Raw genomic sequence first — 12,112 nt, 5'->3', positions numbered from 1 at the left:
ACTCATTGCTATATCTCCTGAAATAATGGAAATATCATAGTTGTGATTTTTTAATAAGATTTACAGGGACAAGAACTACAAATATTTCATATTTTAATTTATTTAAATGTTTTGGTAAAAATGTTAAAAAATATATTTTGTTTTATTTTATTTTTTTCAGAAAAATGAACTTACAAAATGGATATCTTCAATTTTTAAGAAAATAATTAAATAAAAAAAAAATATATTTTTTAACATTTTTACCAAAACATTTAAATAAATTAAAATATGAAATATTTATAGTTCTTGTCCCTGTAAATCTTATTAAAAAATCACAACTATGATATTTCCATTATTTCAGGAGATATAACAATGTCTTTGTTCAATATTAATCACATGCAATCATAAACAGGGACGGACTGGCCTATACATTAGGCTGGTACATTTTTTCTAAATATGCATTCAAATGAATGTATAATAAAAACTACCTAATTAATATTATTTTTTATATAATACTTAAAAAATCAAATAAATATAGAATGTTCAAGTTACTGGTTTTAATATTGACAAAAAAGATAACTCTGGTATTTTTTTTTTCTTGCACATTAGTTGTATTTGATTATAATTATTAATTTATTATTATATAAAAAAAAATTATAACAAATTTTAAAAGTTATTCAATAGTAACAATTATTATGTTATTTAGTACATTAAGTGTAAATTATTTAAGAATGAATAATTATTTTGTATTTACATGAATTAACTTAATACCTAATCAATATACAAACTACAAAGTCATTAAAAATAAAGGTATGTAGTGCGAAAGTATTACAAAGATGGCTTGTATTGCAAAGAATAATTAGTATTATATGTAATATATATTGGAACTCGGGGTCCGAAATTTAGAGGAAAACATAAAGCAGCATATTCACCTGATAAAAATAATGCAATCTTTCTCTTGTATTAATATTTTTTTTTTTTCTTACAAAACATGATATTGTGCTTGGTCATCATATCTAAATGTCCAATAGAAGCGAGTAAAAAAAGAAAAGAAGCTTATCAAAATACTAAGGGACATGGGAAGTTGATAACTTTTTTAAAAATCTAAAACAATAAATAAATCCATCATTATTTGTGGAAATCAAATAAAATTGGCCATCACTTCTCAAGTAAAAGAAGTGCAGAAGTTTAGTTTAAGTCATAATATAAGAATAATGAACCAAGTTACAATTTATGTTAGATATGTTCAAAATTGTATCATGCATGAACAATTATTACCTATGTATGACTACCAGAAGACAATACTACTATTGGTTAAAACTGCTTTGCATAACTTAGTATTAGATATTAAAAATATTATCAGTTCAGATTTTGACGGTTTTAGTAATTTGTCTGGTAGGTATAACTATACACAACTATAATTTTTGGATAAATCACCATTTCCCAATATGTCTTCCTGCTAACTCCAATATTTTTTATATGTTTTTTTAATACTTTGTGAAAAGTTAAAACATTTAATAAACAATGGGTAAAAAAAAAATTACATTATAACTTACATTTATAATAGATTAACGTCACTACGTTAATCTTATGAATCTTTTGTAGTTTTGTACCATTATGTTTAATGTTCGTTCACAAGTGAAACCAAGTATTGTTGCCAATGTGTATTTGGATTAAATATTATAAATTGTACAGTTAACCTGGACATTTTAGTTTTCAAATTCAAAGTCATGAATATCATCTACTTATATAACAACACAAAAGTAAAATTACAATACAATATTAAAACTATAATTGTATATATTGTATCTATATCTAATTATTGTTCTATTTTAATCAGATAAAAGCGTGACAAATGCATTAAAATGAGTTGTATTAATTTTTTATCCTTTTAATTTCAGTACTTGAGTATTGAAGCACACATTATTCAAGCAAAAGAACATGCAAATTTGCACTCAAACTATTTGTTGTTACGTTGCTCTCAATAACCATTGGCATTAGTACTTATCTTGTATTCATATTTTACTTATAATTAATAATGCAATATGTGAGAGCTATTTACAACATTTAAGACAAAAATTTTAATAGATAACCATCCAGTTATGATGAACTAAATGTTATGAGAAATTATACAGTGGGTAGTTAGGATATTGCATATATTTTAGCTGATGATGATAACTTTTTTTAGGATTTGTGAATATCTATTTATTAACTTTATTTTATTAATAATACTAAAGGCATTAATTTAGGTAGAATATGTGTAACAAAATGAAAAACTAGTATAAACAAACTAACCAGTAATATTTAGTCATAACAAATATACTTAATATAGTGATGGAATTTTTAGTATTATATAAAAAAAAAATTATTAAATGTAAATTATTATTAATAAATGATACTTGACATAAAGGGAAAGACAATTTTGAAGTTCTATTATTGAGTGGATTCTTTTTAAACATTTGTATTTTTTTAATGTGATAGTAACATTTATTTATTATTTTTAATTACTTAATAGTTCAATTAAGTAATTAACCTACATTTTAACATTAACCTTCTATTTCTTACAGAAGTCTAGTGTTTTAATTTTTTACTTTTCATTATTGAAAGTAAAATATTGTGACCTCAAACAAAAATTTGTTGAAAAGGTTCTAAATGTTGATGATTACAATGTAAATTGGGGGATAATGGTAAATATTTTTATCAGCAAACAATAATTAATAATGATTTATGTCAAATTAAAGACAGCTGATGAATGTTAAGCACTGAACAGTTCCATAAATAAATATATCAAATACACTTAAAAAATTGTTTTTATTATATAATATCATCGTAAAAAAACAAATTAGAACATATCTTATAAAATTAATGTAAATTACTTATTATATTATTATATAATAATAAGTTTTCTAAAAATAAAATAGATAATATAGATGAGAAAAAAAGGAATATTTAAGTTCATTCAGTTTGACTAGATCATTGTAACAGTATTCATGATTTTCTAACATTGAGTAAATAAGTATTATACAATTTTGAACAGTTTTGGTTTTGTAGATTTATAATTTAGATGTCTGAAGACATTGCTGTAGGGGCATTGGTAGTTTTTACGACTTGATTCGTACAAGATTTGGAAAGTGGAAGAAAATTAGGCCTAGTGATTGCAATAGCGTTTGGACAACTCTCTTCAGCTGGTGTCTGTACAGCAGTAATATCCGTTTGTGTTTCTGCAACACTCTGTGATGAGGGACTCACACATCGTAACACATGGTTCATAGACTCCTGTAGCTGTTGAACCTTAAAAAAAAAAAAAAAATAATCAAGTTTCAAAATACTGATATTACCAATTAAACTTGATTTATAATTTATAAATAAGATTTAAACATTAAGAGATTTTTTATTATCTAAACATTTTTTCATATTTAAAAATAAATTATACATTGTTCTAAACCAATAGTAACAATTTTCTCTCTCCATTTATTATTGTCTAAATCTAAAAATATAATATAATTACAATAATATTAAGTACCTTAATATCCAATGAAGAGCACGTCTGACACTTGGAATCACTATTATTATCACTGCCTAATCTGTTGTCCATACTGTTAACCTTTAATTATTTACAATGATTATTTATTAATTTTTAAATACATGAAAAAGATTGTATTGAGGAGGGTCCATATAAAAATAAAGTGACAAGAATTTTGTATGATTTTAGACTGATGTTATAATACTGATCATGCTTACACTAACAGCTATTCATTTAAATAGAATATATTATCAAACTTGACAATGAGCAAAACCAAACATAATTTAACACAAGATTACTAAGAAATTTTTATTAAAAAACAGTCATTACTTCAATACTATTGACTGTGATAAACATATATATTAAATATACTAAAAAAAGTACATTTAAAAAGATATATTTTCGAAAAGTTTTTGATTTACAATTCAATGCGCCCACCTATTTAGCTAACATGCCGTTGATGCTGTTCGAGAAACAATCTCACACTGGTAAATGTATGAATTTTATATTGATAATACATGAATAAAATTATACCACATTATTATTGCTATATAATATATATTGTCATTCAGAATTTTATTATTATTATTTTCATGTATTTTTATTTTTTGTTATTTTTGATTTATTTAATTAATTAATATTATTATCATCAAATTATTTGTGTTTACTTATATTACCTATAAATTATTTTTTTTTTATTACATAAAATTAGCTTTTTAACATAAATATTGTTAATACCTGTTCTATAATTTATATATAGATAACCCTGGACCTTCAAATGAGTTTGTCTCGGTGAGGCCCAGTAATCTCATAGAAGATTTAATTAAATAAATAAATAATATACAAAATACATTATATTATAGTATAAATATACCTTTTTCCACAACTCATTTATAGCTTGCATTTGTAATACCACTAATTTATGTTCTTTTTCGAGAGTACTTTTGGTATCTACTAAATCTTTACTCATTTGCCTAAAAATTTCAAAATGATATAATTTTTAAAAAAAACACTAAGATGAAAAACCTTACTTAATGTATTGATTAAAACGCAGCATTTGTACATGCTGATATATATTGGTTACATTTTTGTTCAAATTTCTAGTATGATATCCTCTCCACATTTTTTGTATTACTATAGCTGACTGGTGTAAATCTATATAATAAATAAATAACATATACATTATTAAGTGTTGAATATTAATAATGTTTATATTTACCTTTGTTCTCGATACCATTCATTTGTGATGCTTTATTTTTAATCATTTGCAATTTTTCCATAGTAGGTGCTCGTGATTCTTCACCAGCTGGTGTTTGAACACCAATTATAGGTCTTGATTTAGGTACACTTGGTGTCAGTGGGCTAGGTAATGAGTCTAATATTGGTAGCATAGTGCTAGCAGCTGGTAAAGGTGGAGATTGGACAAAACAATTGACTTCAGTCACTGGTAAATGGACACTACGAGACATACTACTAGGTGTTCCTTGGCAACTTTCTGAACCAGTAGACAGCCTTTGAGTAGTAGACTTCAGTACACTAGGGTCTAGACTCCTAGTCATCAATGATTCTTGTCCTGATTCTTTAATATTTGGTGTGCTCGTTCCTAATACAGAGCAAAATAATAAATATTAAAAGACAATAAAAATGCACTCTAATTCAAATTATATACATACTATGTAATTGTTCTCTATATTGTTGAGCTTTACTCAAAACTAATCTTAATTTCCTTTCTTGCTCAGTCTCTAAAGCATGACTTGTAATTGGACATGTTTCTGTTAAATAACGGACAAGAGCTGCATGTTGTCCAGTGTGAAATTTTCGTCCTTGACCTTGACTATACAGCCACTCAGCTTTAAGACTGAAAAATAATGAGATTTATTAAATAATTTCAAAACTTTTGCCTAGTATAAATTAAGTATTAATTTTCAAAAAATTAGACATACCTAAAAAAAATCAATTTTAAATTATATAATTTTGTTGTTGAAAATACATATTATTATTATCATTATACATATTATTACATATCAATCATATCATTATCTATTATTAGCAAGTATAATTTACATTAACTTATCAAATACTTACTTTTCAATGTCATCTACAGCATAACCATCAACTAATTTTACACTAGGACACCAATTGACTACAAATGGTCTATAGTTAAATGTGTACCCTTCTAGGCAACTATTACCATTTAAAGTGATTTCTCTTAATGAATCAAGACGACAAAGCTGTGATATTTCATTCAAATCATTAAGATTGTTATTGGCTAAAGTAAGAGTAAGCAAGTTGACTGGAAGGAAATGTTGACAGTTGGTTAAATGGCAAATATGATTTGAATGCAAAAAAAGTCTCTGTAAGAATAAAATGTTATTCTCAATAATTCATAGTAGTTATCAATAATTATAATAAATATCATAATTTTTATTTAGATAATTTAAATATGTATTCAAAATATACTTCAAGCTTTAAGAGATGACTCAAATTGGTAATGTACGATATGCTATTGAATGACAAATCTATGTGCACTAAGTTGACATTAGTTGATAAATGTTCAATAATCTAAAAAAAAAAAAAATAGGAAAAATATTTTATGCATCATTATGTTATATTATATATTTGATAGGAGAATAGAACATACTTTGATTTTGTTATTGGACAAATTAAGCCATGATAGGTTTATTAAATCTCTGAGCCCTTCAATACTCATCAAATGATTATTAGATAAATCTAGTTTTACTATTTTTGTTAATTTTGCTACTGTATACATTCTCATCATCTGATTGTGGCTTGCAATTAACTTAAAAAAAATTATGTATATAATTTGGTTACTTATAGAAATGTTTTATATTATTTTTCAAAATTATTTACTTCATTAAGGTCGGTAAAATATTCAATATTTTCCAGTTTCTGTAAACAATTTTTTCGCACATCTAAGACTTTAATAATATGGCTGTTTTCGTGTTTTGGCAACTTTCGCAATTCTTGACCAGATAAATCCAACAACGAAATATCTAAAAATTTGAATATTAAAACAATTATTTTACAATACAGTTCGTTTTTCATTTTATACTAATTACTATAAGCTAGAATATTTATTAAAATTCATTAAATCTAAACATTAAAGAAGCTATTGTTAATTTCTGGTAATTGTTATTATGTTCAAACATAATGATTATTATTAACACAATTATTGAAATTATCAATTCAAATTTAAAAAAATTAAGAATATATACAAATTAGCTTACCAGTCATTTTGATGAGTATGTATAAATAATATTTTTGTGTATAATACGTTATACGATTCAACTTTGGCACCAAAATAACACAAGTAATTGGTAAACAACGAATTTAAAATATTATATTCATACCATTAATACAAGGATCTGATGAAAACAAAATATAAATTGAAAAAATACAAATACTTATATTTAATAAATCAAACATTTAGGTAAGTTATGATTTCAGCGTAAACTGTAAATATCATTCCGATTCTTATCAAGTATCACTATCTTTTTAGACCGATAGTAAACTAACTAGAACTTACGAACGGACTTGAATGTTTTGTTATATTTTGAAAACCACATACTATTCGTATTTCATTGGTGTTACAGCCTACAGAGTACCTACTATTTACTGAATGCGCATGTTTATTACTATTTACTTATTATTTATTTTTATTATTTTCATCGCCTCGTTCACTTTAAGATCAATTCGAGTGAACGCAGTTCTTTCTGTTGGCTTTTTACATAAAAAAAATAAGAAAAAGAATAAATAATGTAAAATATACTTATTAGTATTACACGTATTTTTTCAATTATATTTATATATTATAAATGTTTGAAGGTTGATTTATTTACTAAGGTAAGTGCCGTTAATCAGAATTATAAACTTTTTAGATTATATGCTTTATGTACATGTAACGCACGTGTTTTGATAATTTAAATTATATAGTGTATTGGAATGTATTGGAACCGTGCTAACGTTTATTATGCGCAATGTGTGCGCGGCCATGGAAAATACTGTACCGTATCCAAATTCCAACAACGAGGCAAAATAACCGAACTGTTGGCCGAGAAATCTCGAAAAGAAGAAACTATGGTGTCAGACTCGTTGACCAAAATACCGCGTTTGATACCAAAGGAGAAGACGGAATTTCGTAAAAACCCATTGAACATTCAAATGTTGTCAGCCAACTTGTATGATCAGCTTTTCAACGACTCTCATACTACAGATGAAAATGTTCTGAAGATGGCCCTAAATGAGCTGTCCAAATATGATTTACCTTCAAAATTGCACAAAGTGCCCGATATTGAACTCCAATTACCTCCATTGGAGGGAAACATAGTCGATCACTTTTATGAAATTGGTAAAATGCAAAGTGAACCCTATTCAATACTGATGGATGAATTTTTAAAACAAAAAATACCAGATATGCCTAAAGAATGGGTGTTCAGAGAAGGTTGGACTAGGTATGGAAAGGAAATCGAGCAATGTGATTATCCTAAAGAAAAAGTAATGATTTTTGATGTTGAAGTATGTTGTAGAGAAGGTGACTTACCTACCTTAGCAACTGCTGTTACATCAGAAGCTTGGTACAGTTGGGTGAGTAAAGACTTAATCAGCTGTAATACTAGGTCAGGTAGATATCTTGGTTATTCGTGTAACGATCTTATTCCATTAGAGACATCAACTAAATCCAAAGAAAAAATTACAGAATGGTCAAATACTCCCAAGTTGTGTGTAGGCCATCATGTTGCTTTTGATAGAGCTAGAATTATGGAGCAATATTGGCTAAATCGTACAGCTCTTAGATTTATAGATACCATGTCTTTACATGTTGCCATCAGTGGAATCACTAGTTATCAGAAAACATTATTAAAATCTAAGGATATCATTGAAGATGAATCTTGGCAACAACATAGTTCATTAAATAGTTTAAATGAAGTGTATAAATTATATTGTAAGGCTGAGTTGTCCAAGAGTGATCGTGATATATTTGTTAAAGGTTCACTACAAGATATTAATAATGATTTTCAAAATTTAATGAGCTACTGCGCAAACGATGTTAAAGCCACTACTAAAGTCTTGAGTAAACTATGGCCTTTATTTTTAGAACGTTTTCCTCATCCTGTTACACTAGCTGGTATTTTGGAATTGGGTACATCATATTTGCCAGTAAATTCTAATTGGAAAAGGTATTTGGAGACTTCAAATGAAATATATGAAGACTTGGACATTGAATCTAAATTTTTGCTTTCACAACAAGCAAATCAAGCTTGTCAATTGATGTATAATGACAATTATAAAAAAGATTTGTGGCTCTGGGATCAAAATTGGATACCTAAGCAATTAAAACTGAAAAAAGAAAAAAAGAAGAAACTAGAGATTACAGTAGAAAATAAACCTATAGAAACAGAAGACATTTACGAAAAGAAATTCTTAGAATTGCAAGAAATGTTTAAGCCATTGATGGCAACATGTGAACGAATGCCACTAAAAACACCTCATCTAGCTGGCTATCCAGAATGGTATAGAAAATTGTGTGCACCTCCTAAAGACCTCCATTGGGTTCCCGGTCCATTACTTATAAGCTCTGGCATGCATCTTGTGCCTAAATTACTTTCTCTTATGTGGAAATCTCTCCCCCTACATTATGTGAGGGGAAATGGTTGGGGCCAACTTGTTCCATATGACACTGACATAAAACTTCCAGATGCTGAATTGGTACCACTTAATGAATTAAAAAACCACTATATTAAAAATAAAGTATCTTGCGACTGTAAAATAAAAATAAATAATACTGAACTCCATGAAAATGTCCAAACAAATCTAGTCAAATATGAATGTATTTTCAAAAAAAAAAATCACAAAACCTTAAGAAATAAACCTTGCAAAGAAAATTTAGCAACAGGCTGTGGTATATTGAAACTTCCACATAAAGATGGAAATCATTTAAATGTTGGAAATCCACTTGCACGAGATTTCTTAAATAAATTTTCTCAAAATGGACTGTCTGGCAAGGATAGCAATGCTGAGCATATTATTGAAATATCACGCATGTTATCTTATTGGAGAAACAACAAAGAACGGGTTGAAGGACAAATTGTGGTTTGGACTGATAAATCAAAGGGATATGGTGCTATCATACCGCAGGTTGTCGTTTGTGGAACATTAACTCGTAGAGCAGTTGAAAGAACATGGATGACAGCTGCTAATGCTATCGATGAACGCGTTGGATCTGAATTACGTAGTATGATCCAATCACCTCCTGGTTATTCTTTAGTTGGAGCAGATGTCGATTCTCAAGAACTGTGGATTGCATCTGTTATTGGAGATTCTTATTATGGTAAAGAACATGGCGCTACTGCTTTTGGGTGGATGACACTCAGTGGTAGGAAAAGTGATGGCACAGATATGCACAGTACAACTGCTAAAGCAATAGGCATCACAAGAGATAATGCAAAAGTATTAAATTATGCTAGGATTTATGGTGCAGGAAAACCTTTTTCTGAACGATTATTAAAGCAGTTCAATCCAGACTTAAGTCCTGCACAAGCAAAACAAAAAGCAATAGCCATGTTTAATATGACAAAAGGAAATAGAATCTACAAACTTCATGACACTGTTTTACCAGAAGTTAAAAAAAGAGAACATTCCCGACTTGGCGCACAAGAGCTATGTACTATTTATAATAAGAGTGTTGATGAATTGTTTAATAAACCTATTTGGAGTGGAGGTTCAGAATCTGCAATGTTCAACAGTCTAGAACAAATTGCATGTTCAAAACAGCCAAAAACTCCGTTCTTAGAATCAAGACTCAGTCGAGCTTTAGAAATGAATGAAGTGGACATAGATAAATTTATACCTACTAGAATTAATTGGGTTGTGCAAAGTGGTGCTGTTGATTTCCTTCATTTAATGTTGGTTTGCATGCGTTGGTTAATCCATCCTAATGTACGATTTTGCCTAAGTTTTCATGATGAGATACGTTATTTGGTACCAAATGAACATCGTTATCAGACTGCATTAGCTTTGCATGTAACAAACTTACTAGTCAGAGCATTTTGTGTCAAAAAATTAGGTATGACTGATTTGCCTCAATCAGTAGCATTTTTTAGTTCAGTTGAAGTTGATACTGCTCTTAGAAAAGATGCTCTAAATGATTGTGTTACACCATCCAACCCGCATGGATTATTTAAAGGCTATGGAGTACCACTTGGAGAATCTTTAGACATTATAAAAGCTATAGAGTTGTCAGGTGGAAACATTGGCGCGTTCAAAAGGAAAAAAAGGAAAACTGATAAAATTAAAGACTAAACAAAAAAATAAATATATGTGAATCATAGATTTAAGATTTATGTTAACATTGAAAATAATTTTGTAAATTTTTTTTTTTTTCGTGTTATTTTTTACAGAATGTCTAGGGCGACTAAACGTAAACATGTGCAGAAAGAAATGCTTACTGCTGATTGGAATGGTCCAGTAGATGATCAACGCATTGTTCGCATAATTGCTGGTCGCGGCAACAATCTTCATGAAGTATTCTCAGTTGAAGACAATGAAACATTTCTTGTTTCAATGCCAGCTAAATTCAGACGAAATGTATGGGTAAAGCGTAATGATTATGTTGTTATTGAACCAATAGCTGAAGGAGACAAGGTACGTGGTGAAATCGTACGTGTGTTGACCAAGGAAGACATGAAACTAATGAAACAGAAAGGATGGAGGAAGGAAGACATTAATTATGATATTGAACCAAATACAAATCGACCTATTGTTACTACGATCAGCGACTTAAGTTGTACTGATACAGATACTGATCATGATGACCCGTCAGAAGATACAGATTATTCTTCATGATCACTAGAATAAGAGTATGTTTATATTTGTAATTTCTGTACATGTATTGTGCCAAACTAAGACTATTCTGTTACTAAACATTATGTGATTTATATATTAAGCTTCGATTTGGAAAATAAATACATTTAAGTAATTGTAAGTACTATTATATTGTACAATACTTAAATAGTGTACAAGTAATTGTAATGATTTGTTTGTTATGAAATCAATTGAATTTTTTATTAAACGAAAAAAAGTTATTATTTAAATAAAAAATAAAATTATAATAATTTGGCCATTGTTTAAATAATTATATAAGTAGGAAGTAGATATACAAATCAGGGATAAATAACTAAACAAATTGAAGAGTTAAAATGTTTATTAAATTGTATGCAAGTTACATGAGTTACTGTAGTCTCTTTAAATCAGAACTTGCTTGATTTTTATTTAAACTAAATCAATTTGTAGGCTTTTAGTTTATTCTATACCATAGAAACAGTTTACTGTGGAATACTAACCTTTGGTCAGTTTTAGATCACTATTTAAAGTGACCAGACCATAAATTCTATCATACTGTAGATCTTTTTGTTAGCTTGATATTATAGAGGAAAAAAAATGTTGTCTTAAAAAATGTATTGAAGAGAAGAAACATATTTTTCATATTTCATTATAATTATTAATAAGTATTATATTTTTAACATGAAATTGTTAAATACTTTATTCATCCCTAAAACTTTAATTTATCTTAATGAATAAAACAATGTCCGA

The 12,112-nt window shown here is 27.7% G+C and overlaps 3 protein-coding genes across 3 annotated transcripts; 2 read left to right on the top strand and 1 right to left on the bottom strand.

The window, feature by feature from the left end:
* Window positions 1-2,880: 2,880 nt before the first annotated feature.
* LOC113553156 (centrosomal protein of 97 kDa) lies at window positions 2,881-6,976 on the bottom strand. Its single transcript, XM_026956332.1, has 11 exons — window positions 6,751-6,976; window positions 6,374-6,516; window positions 6,144-6,302; window positions 5,963-6,064; window positions 5,588-5,856; window positions 5,176-5,360; window positions 4,722-5,105; window positions 4,534-4,657; window positions 4,377-4,476; window positions 3,503-3,583; window positions 2,881-3,270 (listed from the first exon to the last, which is right to left on the bottom strand). Exons 1-11 carry the CDS (start codon window positions 6,755-6,757, stop codon window positions 3,040-3,042), a joined length of 1,785 nt encoding a protein of 594 aa, XP_026812133.1. The 5' UTR covers window positions 6,758-6,976; the 3' UTR covers window positions 2,881-3,039.
* A 134-nt stretch (window positions 6,977-7,110) lies between these two features.
* Window positions 7,111-10,965, top strand: LOC113554070 (DNA polymerase subunit gamma-1, mitochondrial). The gene is made up of 2 exons (XM_026957746.1): window positions 7,111-7,366; window positions 7,457-10,965. Exon 2 carries the CDS (start codon window positions 7,466-7,468, stop codon window positions 10,820-10,822), a length of 3,357 nt encoding a protein of 1,118 aa, XP_026813547.1. The 5' UTR covers window positions 7,111-7,366; window positions 7,457-7,465; the 3' UTR covers window positions 10,823-10,965.
* LOC113554072 (probable RNA-binding protein EIF1AD) lies at window positions 8,089-11,504 on the top strand. Its single transcript, XM_026957750.1, has 2 exons — window positions 8,089-8,107; window positions 10,921-11,504. The coding sequence occupies exon 2, from the start codon at window positions 10,922-10,924 to the stop codon at window positions 11,363-11,365; it is 444 nt and encodes a 147-aa protein (XP_026813551.1). The 5' UTR covers window positions 8,089-8,107; window position 10,921; the 3' UTR covers window positions 11,366-11,504.
* The last annotated feature ends 608 nt before the right edge of the window (window positions 11,505-12,112 follow it).

Source organism: Rhopalosiphum maidis, chromosome 2 (genome assembly GCF_003676215.2).
Source record: "Rhopalosiphum maidis isolate BTI-1 chromosome 2, ASM367621v3, whole genome shotgun sequence".
In the NCBI taxonomy this organism is placed as follows: domain Eukaryota; kingdom Metazoa; phylum Arthropoda; class Insecta; order Hemiptera; family Aphididae; genus Rhopalosiphum; species Rhopalosiphum maidis.
Note: the sequence above shows the minus strand (reverse complement) of the source record. Positions and strands in the feature narration are given on the sequence as shown.